The sequence below is a fragment of the Hyla sarda genome, chromosome 6, assembly GCF_029499605.1.
Source record: "Hyla sarda isolate aHylSar1 chromosome 6, aHylSar1.hap1, whole genome shotgun sequence".
Classification (NCBI taxonomy): domain Eukaryota; kingdom Metazoa; phylum Chordata; class Amphibia; order Anura; family Hylidae; genus Hyla; species Hyla sarda.
Window position 1 is genome coordinate 292,161,645 of NC_079194.1, and position 16,577 is coordinate 292,178,221.

At 44.4% G+C, this 16,577-nt stretch overlaps 1 protein-coding gene across 1 annotated transcript in view; it reads left to right on the forward strand.

Annotated features, from left to right (window-relative positions):
* HSD17B12 (hydroxysteroid 17-beta dehydrogenase 12) overlaps nucleotides 1–13,410 on the forward strand; it is a gene marked incomplete in the record, with an annotated part of 86,662 nt that extends 73,252 nt beyond the window's left edge. The window contains 4 exon segments of the mRNA XM_056527743.1: nucleotides 145–226; nucleotides 3,122–3,187; nucleotides 5,951–6,100; nucleotides 9,945–13,410. Coding sequence (XP_056383718.1) covers nucleotides 145–226; nucleotides 3,122–3,187; nucleotides 5,951–6,100; nucleotides 9,945–10,052 — 406 coding nt within the window.
* Between the last annotated feature and the right edge of the window lie 3,167 nt (nucleotides 13,411–16,577).

The window sequence follows — 16,577 nt, forward strand, 5'->3', positions numbered from 1 at the left end:
TTTGGAAAACACTACCCTATCCTATGGATAGGCTGAGATGGTAATGCCTCTATAACTTTACGAATATCATGTAGCTCAGTGAAAATCCTAATATATATATATATATTACAATCAAGTTATTGTATAATATTTTGTGTGTTTCAGATCCAAGGGTGTCATCCTGAATATCTCCTCTGCTAGCGGCATGTACCCTGTCCCGCTTCTTACTGTGTATTCTGCTACTAAGGTATATAGGAACCACAACATGTATACAGGAAAGATGTATGATGATCTATTATATAGCTGAAATTACCTGGATTGTGGTCTGATTGTTATCCGAAGTATCACAATTGTAAGACAATAGGATACACAATGTAACTAACACCACGCAAACAATTGTACTGTTCGAGTCTGTTTTATTTTGAGCATATTGGCCCTGATTTACTATTGTAAACCCGACCTGTTCTGTGCGCCAGATTCAGGCACATTGCTGCAGAAATTCCGTCTGCGGAATGAAAACCGTTTTTATTCCGTTTACAGCCTGTAAGATCCAAACCGAAACGGGGATAAAAAAAAACGTGGATGGACGGCCGTGTGAACGCACCCTAATTCCAAGCTTTATAATAAAGGGGTTGTTCCAACATTATAACATCATCTCTATCCCCGGATAGGTGATAAGCATCTGACTGCTGACACCTATGACAAGAATGGAGGTCGATTGTTCCCTGGGTGAAAGGAGCAGCAGTCGAGCCTACACCCTCACTACACTCACTACACTATGGGACTGCTAAGGATTGCTGCAGCACTCAAGTGAATGGAGCAATGCCCACTGCCACTGCAGTCACCTGGGGGACAAAGGAACCATATTCTTATGATCAGCGGTCGGACCCCCTATGATCAGACACCTATCGCCTACCCTGCAGTAAGGTGATAACTTAGAAGGGGCATTTATCAATGTGTTTACTTGATTTTTGGGCAAATTTTCCAGCTTGGAAGGCCCGTGCGCCTTAGGCTAAGTTCACATTGCCATTTGCATCCGCCCCGTTTAGGGTCCATTTCTTTTTTTCTTTTTTTCCCCCTTGACAAAATGGACCTGAAATGGATCGGAGCACGACCCTATTTACTTGAATTAGATCCGTCGGGTATCCAGTAGTTTACCGGAGAAAAAAAAATTGTGATAAATGTAATTGCCGACAGAGCTCAATGTAGTGAAGACCAACAGCAGAGTGAAAGAGGTCTTATGTATGATTTTATTTCTGCATTATTGATTTATTTACTTTATTTATTTTATTTTAATTAAGTATGTATGTATAATATACACCGTATATACTCGAGTTCCGAATATAAGCCGAGGCCCCTAATTTCACCCCAAAAACCTAGGAAAAGTTATTGACTCGACTATAAGCCTAGGGTGGGAAATACATCATCCCCCTCCTGTCATCCAGACCCCCGTCATTAACACCCCACCCCCGTCATCAACACCTCCCCCCCCCCCCCCCCCCCCCGGTCATCATCACCGCCTGTCAATCTCGTCATCATTCAGACCCCCTTTTGTTTTCTACTCACCTCCCCAGTTGTTGCTTTCTCGGTGGGAAGGAAGGGTGAGCTGGTCCGGGCCGTCCATCTTCACCGGGAGGCCCTCTTCTCTGCTCCGGGCCGGCCACGGACTAGTGACGATGCATTGACGACGACGCGCAGGAACGTCCGTGCGCAGCAGACGTCCGGGGCATCCCTGCGCATGAACGTCCTTGCACGGTGGCATCAATGCATCATCCCTAATCCGTGGCCGGCCCGGAGCAGAGAAGAGGGCCTCCCGGTGAAGATGGACGGCCCAGAACGACTAACCCTCCCCACCGGACGGTCCCTGCAGCATAGATGGCCGAAGATGGATGGCCCGGCCCATCCCCTCACAGCTATGCCAGAAGCTTTTTTTTAGTTTGTTTTTGTTCACTCGCGTATAAGCCGAGGGGGGGCGTTTTCAGCACGAAAAACTCAGCTTACACTCGAGTATATAAGGAGTGTGTGTGTGTATGTGTGTGTGTGTGTGTGTGTGTGTGTGTGTGTGTATATATATATATATATATATATATATATATATATATATATATATATATATATAATGTGTGTATATTTTTTCTTTTTATTCAATTTTTATTTAAATATAATATATTATATTTTTAAGTAAAATTGAATGAATAAATAAAAATATATTCAATTTTATTTAATTGTATGTGTGTATATGTATATATATATATGTGTGTGTGTGTGTGTATGTGTGTATATATATATGTGTGTGTGTGTATATATATATATATATATATATATATATATATATATATATATATATATATATATATATATATATATATATATAAATAATGTGTATATTTATTTAGCAGTTTGTGCTCACGTCGTCATTTTTGTAATTTTCCACTCAAAAGGGGGGCTGGCGTAGATTTATTGCATTTATCATCTATGCAAAATCGAATTTTACAAATTGCGCAAGTATACTCCACTCTCTAGATGACGCAGGAGATTCATTTTTTGCATGCCATGTCCGCCGCGCATCCTTTTTAAAATCCATGCAATTTATTATGTTGCACGTGCAGTGATACAGAAAACCCAGTGGGGAATAAAAAAGTGCAAAAAAATAAAAATGAAAAATCTTGAGCAAATTTGCACGCAAATGATAACTCTTTGAACTCCAACAAAAATCCACAGGAAAATCCGCAACACTGGGCTTCCCCTTTATAAAAATAAACCTAAATTCTGACATTGTCTTTCACTGTATTGTGTTACAGGGATAATTCACGCACATAGATGTTTGGGGCTTGGACTTCTTGCTATAGCAGTGTTTCCCAATCAGTGTGCCTCCAGCTGTTGTAAAACTACAACTCCCAGCATGCCCGGACAGCCTTTGGCTGTCCGGGCATGCTGGGTGTTGTAGTTTTGCAACAGCTGGAGGCACGCTGGTTGGGAAACTGTGCTCTATAGATTAGGGAAGGGATTCCCCCCCCCTTTATATGTGAATAGTCTTGCGCTTCCTGGAACTTGTTGTTCTTTTTCTTTAAATTATCATCACAGGAGAGATCCCTGCCATCTCTGACAATTTTTTTTATTATTTTATTTCTTTTATTTCCAGGCTTTTGTGGATTTCTTCTCGCGGGGTCTGCACGCAGAGTACAAGAGTAAGGGCGTCACCGTGCAGGTGAGTGAAGTGCGTCGCTGCCGAGGATCCTTGTTATTGTGTGGTCTCCATGGCAACAGCGGATGTCTTGGCAACAAGGAGATCACGTTCTTAAGCACAGAAGTGTGTGTGTGTGACGTCCTTGTCTCCGAGGCTTCTCATTGGTCTGTGTGGGTTTTTTATTTATTTTATTTAAAAATAAATAAATAAATGGAAAAAAATATATAAAATTACATCTTTGGCAAAATTCGAGAAGGAATTCAGCTCGGAGATAAATTTGACAATGTTCACACACTGTAAAAAAAAAAGCAGGTTGTATTTTATTAGGATTGCTTAGAAAAGAAAAAGAAACTGCTGCAAAAAAATAATAAATAAATAAAAAATAAAAAAATTCCACAATCGGCTAAAAAAAGTCTGTAAACAAAAAGAAATGGCTGGGTTTTGTTTGTGAACATGGCCTTATTCTGCACTAGTTTCAACGGAATAGGTTGAGATCAGCGGCTGACGGGCCTCTCCGTGACGCTTATCTCTGCCGGAAAAAAATTATATACTTAGATCATTATCCATAGATAAGCGTTACCCCCCCCCCCCTCCCCAACCTGTTGCACAACTACAACTCCCATCATGCCCTGACAGCCCATGGGAGTTGTGATTATGCAACAGCGGGCATAGATGGATCAGTGCCCACATATAGGGATTTCCCCATAGACTCCTGGATTTTGTACCCAGGAGCTAATTCTTTTTTGTAGGGTTAGGGTTATGGGTTATACCAGGACCTGTTCTTCATCTGACACAGGCCATAGGTCTATTTCGGATGAAAATCTGCAAAAAAAAATTCAGATTGAAGGTAAAAAGGAATACCTATATAGATGTGCTTGTGTCTGCTGCACCATGGGTGATGTACAGGCAGGGATTATATTACAGTAAAATCTCCCAATAGGGGACACCTTCCAATTGCGGACAGTTTTTAATTCCCCGGCAGAGTCCCATAAGACTTAATGTATTTGCAGCCTCCAAATAGGGGACATTCCCAATAGTGGATGCGGACACACCCAGTAGGGGACAAAACACACCCATTAGGGGACAACCAGGCTTATGTGCCAGCTCTACCTTGTACACAGGGCCGCCATTAGGGGGCACAGCCAATACCCGTTAAGGGGGCCAGGCGCCCGCTGCACCCCCCTGCAGAAGCCCCAGCACCGAAACAGGAGACCAATGTTTACAGTGGTCTCCTGCCTTCTGTACATCCACCAACCACATCATTACCCCCCCCCCCCCCCCCACCATGCCAATTTATTTCCCCTGTGCCAAATCATCCCCCCCCCCCCCGTTCCACATTGATCCCTCTTGATGTGCTAATTCATCACCCTCTGTGCCATTTCTTCCCCCTTTATCCCCCTGTGCCAATTCATATAGAGGGGGTGATGAATTTACACAGAGGGAAATGAAATGGCATATGGGGGGGGTCAAGGGGAAATGATGTGGCACAGGGGGGGGGTAATTTGGCACAATGCACAGGGGAATAAGATGGCACAGGGTATAAAGGGGGTGAAATGATACGGGGAGATTAAAAGACACAGTATTCCGTCATTTAGGAAGAATTTTGAGGGACATCTCTCAATAGCGGACACTTTTTTTTAAATTCTCCGTGAGTGTCCGCTATTGGGAGATTCTGCTGTACTGACTTTTGCATAACCATGTATGCAAGAACATAAGAGTAATGCAGTAATAACCATGTGGACTTAGGGGACTGATATCGGTCAATTGAACCCTACACATATAACCTCTACATAGAGAAGAGCTGTATACGGAGGTCATGGGCTTCGCACAAGGGAACTGCTTATCCTTCTTAGACTTGTGCTGGCATCTAGTGGCCACAGCATGTAACTGCAGCTGGCCACTTTGATAACTATTTCTATGTTATCAGTGCAAAATGGCCCATATTTACGAAACCAACAAAGCGGATCGTAGTAAATGAAAAGTCATGACTAGTTAAAGATGTCATGTGCGCAGTTCGGTTCAATTTGTCCCGTAATGCTGCAACAGCCGAACGCCTTATGGCGCACATCAAAAACCAACCAAATACACTAACAAACAAGTAGACTGCTAGTAAATCTGAACATGAAAGCAAAAAGCCTAATATGTAGGGATTATTAAAACCTCATAATGTTAGTAAATCTGGGCCATTTAACTTATTTATTGATATTTTACATTTATTGAGAGATATATATATATATATATATATATATATATATATATATATATATATATATATTGAGATAATATAAATATAAATAAATATTTTTATAGATACACATTTTTTTATATATTGATATATTATAATATATATAATTTTTTTTATATATGTGTGTGTGTGTGTCATATATATTTTTTAATATTTATTGATATATTATGTAATAATTTTTTATTTATATTTATTGATTATTATTTTTTCTTTATGTATAGATATAATTTATTATTTTAGGGTTGTACTAAAAGAAATTTGGTTGCTCATGGGTTTCCATTGTATCCTCTTTTCTCAGTGATTTGTATTAGACGTTCATGTTGAATAGGTGCATGTTGTGCAGCAGTGTTCCCTAACCTGTGTCTCTACAGCTGTTGCAAGACTACAACTTCCAGCATGCCCTGACTGCCGTCAGGGCATGCTGGAAGCTGTAGTCTTGCAACAGCTGGAGAGCCACCGGTTGGGGAACTTCTGTACAGTGTAGTGAAGTAACCCAGGATCCCCTTTTTGACCTTCCAGTGCATTGTTTCTGTCCGCAGAGTGTCCTCCCATTCTATGTTGCCACCAAGATGAGCAAAATCCGCAAACCGACATGGGATAAGCCCAGCCCAGAAACCTATGTGAGGTCAGCCCTGAATACTGTTGGCTTACAGACCCAGACTAATGGCTGCCTCCCCCACGCCATCATGGTAAGACAATTTTGTTAGCTACCCTCGCAGGTTCGTTTTCTAGTGTTCTTATTCAGGAGAATCGGATTTCACGACCTTTAACTGGAAACTTTGTACATCTCAGTGTCTTGTAGTAGATTATACTGACAGATCCGCTCGAAGGCTTTGTTTATATGTGGCAGATTTGTTGCAGAAATTTGTGCAACTGAACAATCATTTCTATTCTGAATGGAAATGATTTGCCACCAGGCACATGGATTTCTGCAAGCCCCATTGAGGTGAGTAAGACCAAAAAAATCTGCTGCTTGTGAACGCATACCCTAATGTCGCAGATATCTTCATTGTACTGATCAGTAGGAGCATTATATGTAATGCACATCTGTTAATAAACAGTCACAGATGTATAAAAATGTTACTAGAACACACCATGGCAGCCACACATTGGGTCAGCAATCTACACCATGGCGACCCCACGTCTGATCAGCAGTCTACACCATGGCGACCCCACGTCTGATCAGCAGTCTACACCATGGCGACCCCACGTCTGATCAGCAGTCTACACCATGGCGACCCCACGTCTGATCAGCAGTCTACACCATGGCGACCCCACGTCTGATCAGCAATCTACACCATGGCGACCCCATGTCTGATCAGCAGTCTACACCATGGCGACCCCACGTCTGATCAGCAGTCTACACCATGGCGACCCCACGTCTGATCAGCAGTCTACACCATGGCGACCCCACGTCTGATCAGCAATCTACACCATGGCGACCCCACGTCTGATCAGCAGTCTACACCATGGCGACCCCACGTCTGATCAGCAGTCTACACCATGGCGACCCCACGTCTGATCAGCAGTCTACACCATGGCGACCCCACGTCTGATCAGCAATCTACACCATGGCGACCCCATGTCTGATCAGCAGTCTACACCATGGCGACCCCACGTCTGATCAGCAGTCTACACCATGGCGACCCCACGTCTGATCAGCAGTCTACACCATGGCGACCCCACGTCTGATCAGCAATCTACACCATGGCGACCCCACGTCTGATCAGCAGTCTACACCATGGCGACCCCACGTCTGATCAGCAGTCTACACCATGGCGACCCCACGTCTGATCAGCAGTCTACACCATGGCGACCCCACGTCTGATCAGCAGTCTACACCATGGCGACCCCACGTCTGATCAGCAGTCTACACCATGGCGACCCCACGTCTGATCAGCAGTCTACACCATGGCGACCCCACGTCTGGTCAGCAGTCTTCACCATGGCGACCCCACATAAGTCACTAGAATAGAAACAAAGAAAAAAGAAGATACCAAAAAGATGAACACCCAATTACACCAAATAATGGTATAAAAAATATCAGTTTATTGTGCAACTACACATAAGGACATGACATCTAAAAAGTTCCTAAGAGCAACACTGCAACAAGAGACATAACTAGTTACCCTCAGGGATCACAGGTACAGCAAAGATGAAAGAATAAACACCGACGGCTGTCTATGCCTAGGTACACCCTGGGAGACACTGCATTAGCATATTAAATATCCGTACACAATAAGTAAAATAATGATACACACGAGAAAATGATACAGTGAGTGTGAATAAATGTGTAAAGATACACAACTCAAGGCACTGGCGTAACTAATAAACTGCACCCAAACAGAAGCAGTAAAGAAAAACAAAAACTACTAATGGTCAAACCCAGAAATACAGTGAAAACCAGACAGGTGTAAACAATAGCAGCTATGGTTGGAAATTATGTGACTTGTGTCCCACTAAAACCCCATGCACCCTGACGTATACACGACTCCCGACAGCCACACATGAAGTAATTCGAACACACCATAGCGGCCACGCAAGAAGTCATTAGAATACACCATGGCGGCCACGCATCAAGTCATTAGAATACACCATGGCGGCTACAAGTCTAGTCAATAGTCTACGCCAGTGTTTCCCAACCAGGGTGCCTCCAGATGTTCCAAAACTACAACTCCCAGAATGCCTGCAAGCACCCTGGTTGGGAAACACTGGTCTACGCCATGGCAGCCAAACATCATGTTTTTAGGAGCCCCCTATGTAATGCACATGTGTTAATATACAGGTATATATAAACAAGATGATTCTCCAGTTCTGGTATCAAAGAATAGAAGTACACTATACATAATAATAATCCTTGGCATATACTCTGTTAAACTCCTTCATATTGGTGTTTCTCCCTCGGATGTTTGCGTTTGTTGTCGGGTTGTTTGAGAATCCGTTTTGCATGCTGTATGGATCTTCCCTTGCGTGGTTCATTTTTGGAGAGCTGTATTGCAGTTCTTGGCGGATCATTTAGGGTTTCCCTTTGTCCTTTCCCCTGTAGTTTGTTGGTTGGGTTTAATGGTCTAGAGTCAGGCTCCCATAGGCGCCTCCTCATATGTTTTCGGCTATTCTGTGCCCGTATGGTGGTGGTTATGGCCTGGAAATATACTTCCCCTCCTCCTATGTCCCGTTGGTTTACCTTAGTAAATAGATTTATCCCGTTGTATAGAACCGTATATATTAGTCATTAATGCCCCAAAAAGTTTGAAAGGGTCTGGATGCCATGGTTGCTATTGGGGGAGTGGGTTGTGCCCTGTAATTCTGCATGGTTCTTCCTCTCCGAGTGGTGGTTGTGTGGGGTGTGTGCCAGTTGTTGTTGGGCTGTCTACTCCCGAAACTCCCAATTGAACTGATAGTGATTTGCTGCTTTTTACATATTTCCTGATGTATGTCACAGTGCTCTTGTGGAGCTCTTTGGAGTGTTGTTGTTTTTCTTTTATTAGGTCTATCAAAAAGTTAGAAATAAATAATTTAAAAATAAATAAACCATGGCAGCCACACATCAGGTCACTAGAATACACCATGGCAGCCATACATTGGGTCAGCAATCTACACCATGGCAGCCGCACATTGGGTCAGCAATCTACACCAAGGCAGCCACACATTGGGTCAGCAATCTACACCATGGCAGCCGCACATTGGGTCAGCAATCTACACCAAGGCAGCCACACATTTGGTCAGCAATCTACACCATGGCAGCCACACATTGGGTCAGTAATCTACACCATGGCAGCCACACATTGGGTCAGCAATCTACACCATGGCAGCCACACACTGGGTCAGCAATCTACACCATGGCAGCCGCACATTGGGTCAGTAATCTACACCATGGCAGCCACACACTGGGTCAGCAATCTACACCATGGCAGCCGCACATTGGGTCAGTAATCTACACCATGGCAGCCGCACATTGGGTCAGCAATCTACACCATGGCAGCCGCACATTGGGTCAGCAATCTACACCATGGCAGCCGCACATTGGGTCAGTAATCTACACCATGGCAGCCATACATTGGGTCAGCAATCTACACCATGGCAGCCGCACATTGGGTCAGTAATCTACACCATGGCAGCTATACATAGGGTCACTAGAATACACCATGGTAGCTGCACATTGGGTCTTGGCGGCTACGCAGTGTACACCAGGGTCCTTCTACTTTGGATGTGGAGTTTAGGATGAGACAATAGGATTCTTTTGTTTCAAGCTTGTTCGAGCTTTTAGAATGTATTCATGTAACTCCTGCCATGTCGTGGCCCGGTAGGGGTTGTCATGTGTCCGTTCATTTACATCGTCTGCAATACCTTGGCTGGGAGGAAATTAATTTTATCTTTTTACTTACAGCCGCCATCTGCTTTTACATGTTTCCACGTTGTAGTTTGGACATAGAGTTAGCATAGAGCCACTTACCCATTTTCTTACCCTGCTATAGTCATGCCCAGTGCTCCAGGATGTTGTTTGTCATAGGATCCTCTGTTTCTCCCCCTCAGGGCTGGGTGACCGGGTCTCTGCTCCCTTCCTTCATCTCTACGAAGATGACCATGAACATGAACAAAGGTTTTCGTGCCCGTTTCCTGAAGAGAGCCAAGAAGAATTAGAGCCGTCCGCTCCTCTCCGATCATCACTTCTACCAAATCTATAGATCTTCAGGTCTTTACCTCGATGAATGTAACATGAAGACCCAGTGATCAGACCCTCATACTAACTCCTCTCGCTGCAGCTCACAGCTCCAGTGGGTTTTACCCCCTTTTTTTCTTTTAATCTACTTTTCTCACCATAGGCCTTGAATATTCTGGTTTCTTTGCGCCGGGTGCACAGTTTCTTCCACTGTAGAGACCAATGAATCCTGCAGAATGCAAAATCATGTTCATCTTTAGTAAATACATAAACCTATTACTCCACCCTATTCCCAGGCCAGTGGTCACCCCAGTACCACTAGCTTAAATTAGATATGCAGCCATAACAACTTGTAGGGGATAAGTGTTTGATCGCCGGGGGGGGTCTGGGGGTCCGACCGCTGGGAACCCTGCGATCTCCTGCATTGGGCCCCAGCTCTGCCGTGCAGGAGGTGTGCCGGCCGCAGCATGACGCCACAGCAAACACGTCTCCTCCATCTAGTTCTATGGGAGAGGCGGGGAAGCAGTGTTTGTGCCTCCCCGTCTCTCCCACAGAGCTGTATGTGGAGGGGATGTGCCGTTGACCTTGGTGAGGTCGACGTTACGCGCATTAGCCGCTTTAACACAGCGGTATTTTGGGGCCTGTTTGGGAGATCGCGGGGGGTCCCAGTGGTCGGACCCCCCGCGATCAAACACTTATTCCGTTGTTATGGCTGCAGTTGTTCTTTAAGGGTGAGTTCACACTGTGTGCTCAGAAAAATACCAGGCAGAGCATCTAAGTGCAGCAGGCGGCACCACTGGCACCATGACTGTGCGGACATGCACCGTCCCCGTTGACCTGTTCATGTACATGTTCATTTAAAAAAAATTGGGTGGAAATTCAGCAGCAGAATCTCGAAGACAGCAATGTCAGGCTGCTGATTCCATCCGGAAATTTTGGCCAGAAATTCTCAGTGTCAACTGGCCTTTACTGTATGCATGAGACTCAGCCTTAAAGGGGTACTCCGCCCCTAGACATCTCATCCCATAGGGTTCGGGTCCCATAGGTTGTCATGCCAAGCCCCCTCCATTAATGTCTATGGGAGGGAGAGGCGTGGCAGCTAGTACATAGCGTCACACCTCCTCCCATACACATGAATGGAGGGGGCGTGACAGCTGTGGTCGCCAGTCCTCCGGCATGGAGCAGAGTTCTCTCCGTGCACCCGATGACTGGGGGGGCCACGCGGGAGATCGCGGACAACCGCGATCAGACATCTTATTGCCTATCCAAAGGAGAAGATGTTTAGTGGCGGAGTATCCCTTTAAAGCTAAAGCACAACCATGATCCCTTTAACTACTCGAGATGCTACCAAAGCACTAATGAGATTAAGTAAATTCACATATATATATATATAAATTTTCAAAGGATTTTGTCCAATGACATTCTATTAATTCCTTAACTCCTAATATTTACGTCCTGCACCGGCTCCCGCTTCATATCTGGTCAGTCCCGGCGGCCGTCACAGGCCGGGACCCGTGGCTAATACCGGACGTCACCGATCGCGGTGATGCCCGGTATTAACCCTTCAGACGCGGCGATCAAAGTTGACTTCCGCGTCTGAAGTGAAACCGAAAGCATCCCGGCAGCTGTCGCTGCAAAGTAAAAATGGTGGCGCAAAAAATAAGCCATAGTATGGATTTTTAGGTGGAAAATTGTAAAGGGTTATGATTTTTAAAAGGTGAGGAGGAAAAAACGAAAATGCAAAAACTGAAAAACGCTGAGTCCTTAAAGGGTTAAACTAGACCAGTGTTTCCCAATCTGGGATCCTCCAGCTGTTGCAGAACTAGAACTCCCAGCATGCCCGGACAGCCAAAGGCTGTCCGGGAATGCTGGGAGTTGTAGTTTTGCAACAGCTAGAGGAACCCAGATTGGGAAACACTGGCCTTAAAGGGGTATTCCAGGAAAAAACTTTTTTTTTCATAAATCAAATGGCTCCAGAAAGTTAAACAGATTTGTAAATTACTTCTATTAAAAAAATCTTAATCCTTCCAATAATGATCAGCTGCTGAAGTTGAGTTGTTCTTTTCTGTCTGGCAACAGTGCTCTCTGCTGACATCTCTGCTTGTCTCGGGAACTGCACAGAGTAGAAGAGGTTTGCCATGGGGATTTGCTTCTACTTTGGACAGTTCCCGAGACAGGTGTCATCAGAGAGCACTTAGACAGAAATGAACAACTCAACTTCATCAGCTCATAAGTACTGAAAGGATTAAGCTTTTTTAATAGAAGTAAATTTACAAATCTGTTTAACTTTCTGGAGCCAGTTGAGAGATGAGAGATAGAGATGAGAGAGAGATGAGAGAGAGAGATATATATTTATTATTATAAAAAAAAATTTTTTTCCTGGATAACCCCTTTAACTCTCATACTCTGCGCTTACTATTTTCTTCCCCTTTCCTATATAATGGGGCGACGTTCTGTCAGTATTATTCATGATTTGAAAATAAATCAGCAGCAGGGGGGCAAGTCATTTGGAAGTGTGTGTGTGGATGCAATACATCTTTCTTTAGTGTATAAGGGTACGTTCATACGGGCAGATTTCCTGCTGCATATTCTTCTCGGCTGTCCGCAGCAGATTTTCTGCTGCGTAAAATCCGCTGCAAGTCCCATTGAAATCAGTAGGGTCTGCGGCGGATTTTTTGCAGCGTAAAATCTGCTGCAGACAGCCGAGAAGAGCCCGTCCCCTTTCAAATACGCAGCGGCAAACAAGAGCTGGAGGCTTACTGGTTAAAGGAGTTATCCAGAAATAGAAAATCGGACATACATTTTCTATTTTATTTTATTTTTTTTAAATGCTCCCCGTCTGTCTCCAGGTTGGGTGTGGTATTACAACTTGGCTCCCTTTTACTTCAATGGAACTGAGCGGCAGAACCACATCCAACCTGGAGACAGACAGGGAGCATTTTTTTTTAAAAGAAATAAGCTCTGTTTTTGTATTCCTGGATAACCCCTTTAAGAAACACTGGGTTAGGACTTACTTTATCTAGCTGCCTGGATAGCACTGGAGCGGGGGCATTTAGTGGGGACAGTTGTGGCCGATGTCTCTTTAAATCAAAGCATTACCCATCATCCTTGCATAAGCATCTTTTGAGTATAAATAAGAGCTGGCATTATGGGACTTATAGTTCTATTCCTGCTGTAAGGCCACCGTCCTATTGTTGCTGACCTTAGGCGACCCTCACAGTAGGATCCCGACTATTGTTTGCACTAGACAAGACTAAAATCGTCGTATCGAGAATGTTTGTTTGTTAAGACTTTGGTGAGATTTAGTTTTTATACTAATAAAGGTAATTGTGGGCAATATGTTGTGTGTCATCTGACTTTATGAGCGCTGCTGTTGGGTGTCCGGGCATGCTGGGAGTTATAGTTTTGCTACAGTTGGAGGCACCATGGTTGGGAAACACTTGTCTGATGGCTCCATGGAAGGCAGAAAGAAGATGACCTGGGCAACGCGGCTAAAGTAGATCATCGTGGGAGGATGATGGTAAGAGTATTATTCTGAGAAAGAAAAAGAAAAACAGCGCCACTCTTGTCTGCAGGTTATGTAGTGTAGTGCAGCTCGGCATAATTCAAGTGAATGGAGTAAAGCTGCAATACCCTATACGACCTGTAGACAGGTGTGGTGCCGTTTTTCTAATCCTGGACAACTACTTCAACTGCCCTGGACCAACAGGAAATTTGGAATTGATATTGTCAACACGTTAGTGCGGTGTTTCCCAATGAGGTGCCTCCAGCTGTTGCAAAACTTCAACTCCCAGCATGCCAGGACAGCCTCTTTTGGCTGTCTGGGCATGCTGGGAGTTGTAGTTTTGCAACAGCTTGAGGCACTTTGGTAGGGAAATACTGATGTATAAGAACAATAGTTATGAAAGAAAAGAACCGATGCGCATCTGAGCGCAATTATCCTTTTAAAGTGCAATGAAAAAGTATGGAAAGAGGTTTGCTCACCTGATGGTGTGGTAATTTGAGCACAACACCATGGAAGACTTGATACCACTGACTGTGGTGTATAGGAGGAGTGCAGCCGGCAAGGGTCCCGTTCTCAGCTGGCAGAGGACGGTCTTGGGAAATGGTGGATCCAGGGAGAGGAGTTCTCCCAAAAAAATAGGTGTCTTTAGTGGGGCTCTCCTCTGCAGGGTAGGCATCTGGATTGGGGCAATTAAACCGACCAAAACAGACTTAAAAAATAAAAAATATTTATTTAGGAGCATGCAGGTGAAACAACGTGTTTTGAAGGACGGGACCCCCTCTTCGTCAGGCTTTTGTCAGCCTGATGAAGAGGGGGTCCCGCCCTTTGAAACGAGTTGTTTCACCTGCATGCTCCTAAATAAATATTTTTTATTTTTTAAATCCGTTTTGGTCGGTTTAATTGCCCCAATCCAGATGCCTACCCTCCAGAGGAGAGCCCCACTAAAGACACCTATTCTTTTGGGAGAATTCCTCTCCCTGTTCCACCATGATGTATAAGAACGGCGTAGTACAAGGGGAGAATTAGCAGGCTGTCCGGGCATGCTGAGAGTTATAGGCTGGAGGCACCCTGGTTGGAAAACACTGACCTGGACCCCCAGAGAAGCTGACATCAATCCTTTAACTACCCTAGATCACCAGGGTTGTATGTTTACATTAAATCTTTATCTATCCCGGACCACCACTATTGACCCATTTTTTCAGGTGATATTGTCAACACACTAAACCACCGGGGATATTCTTTTAACCACTTCCCTTCCTTAGACCCCCCCCCAAATATTTCTTGCCCTGCGCCCCGGATCTCTGCATGAATGCAGTGTGTTGACCGCCTCACGAAGCTGTATACCCGGCTCTCCCATAAGGATACATGGAATGGGCGTGTTGGCCAGTGCTTCGTTCGGTGGTCAACGCGGCTTCATTCATGAGGAGAGCCGGGCATTGTGGCCCAGTGGTAGGACCCCCGCGATCTGACACTTAACCCCTATCCACAGGATATTTTTTTTTCATACTGCATAACTCCTTTAAGGTTATTGGTAACAGCAAAAGGGAATCTTTGAGGCTAGTATCCCCATGTTTACACCAGTAAAATTGTCAGTTTTCTGCTGTGGATGCTCTGCTGGCAGTAGGGAAATCCGCCACTATGAGTGGATACAGAGCTATCCGGTCACAGCTGCAAGCTCACTCTGCAGGCTCGAGGATCTGCAGCGTGTAATATACCCTTCCCTTAGAGTAAAAAATAATTGTCCGATTTTCTTGTAAAGGATTAGTTTTTTGACAGCTGCATTTGCATAGGTCTGCTTTTTATTTTTTTCATAACGACTGAAAATGAAAGCCAAAACAATGGTGTGTGTGAACATAGATATGTGCTGATATAAACAGAGGACATAAATTTTAAAAGGCTGGATAACCCCTTTTTTATTCTAGATAAGTGATCTCCAACCTGCGGCCCTCCAGCTGTTGTGAAACAACAACTCCCAGCATGCCCTGATAGCCGAAGGGCTGTCAGGACATGCTGGGAGTTGTAGGTTTGCACCTGCTTGAGGAGCACTGGTTGGGAAAACACTGCCCTAGACCATTACGGATGTTGTTGTTAGCTCTTCAGAGGGTTATTCCCAGTTTAGATGTTTATGGCACATCCAGAGGAGCTGACTGGGTTCCACCTGGCCCAACCCAAACTAAAAAACCTTTTTGGGCTAGGTTCAAGCAGAGGGGGCGCCATTCATGTCAATGGCCCGAATATAGTCACCCAGAAAGTCCTTTCAGGCCATATATGCTATTTTGACTGGACAACGTAGCAGACTGCGCCTTTAAATCTAGTAAAGATATATGGCCTGAACAGCCTATCACTTAGATGGGTACATTTGCCCGCTGCTCTCCTCCACAGTACAGTGATCCCTCAAGTTATAATACTAATTGGTTCCGGGATGACCATTGTATGTTGAATCCATTGTATGTTGAGACCATAACTCTATGGAAACCTGGTAATTTGTTATGAAGCCCCAAAATATCATCCAAAAATAGGAAAAAGTGAGGATTAAAGAAAAATAAGTAGATAACTAATACAGATAAAGCAAATCCTTACATATAAAAGTAATAAAGATCTGCTGGGAGCTGTAATCACTGTCTATGGAGAGGACAGGAGCTTCTTCAGGGTCCTGTACAGTACACAGTGTCCTAAAAAAGTAACATGGAGCCGCCCCCACCTGGTGTCCAAAGGAGCAGCTAACCCTGATACAGGGAAAGAGTACAGAACATATAATACCCCCCTGTACTGTAGGGGGAGCTACCAGACACCAGTCAGTGCATGCACTTCAGTAATACAGATATTTTAACAGTAAAATGCCCATTCTGATTGGTCGCTTCTTCCGGCCATTGACACGTTTCACAGATCTGGACTGTCTGTACATTGTATGTTGAGTCTGGTTTCAAGTTACAATTGTCCAGAAAAGACCATTGTCTGTTGAAACTATTGTATGTTGAGGCCATTGTAAGTTGAGGGATCA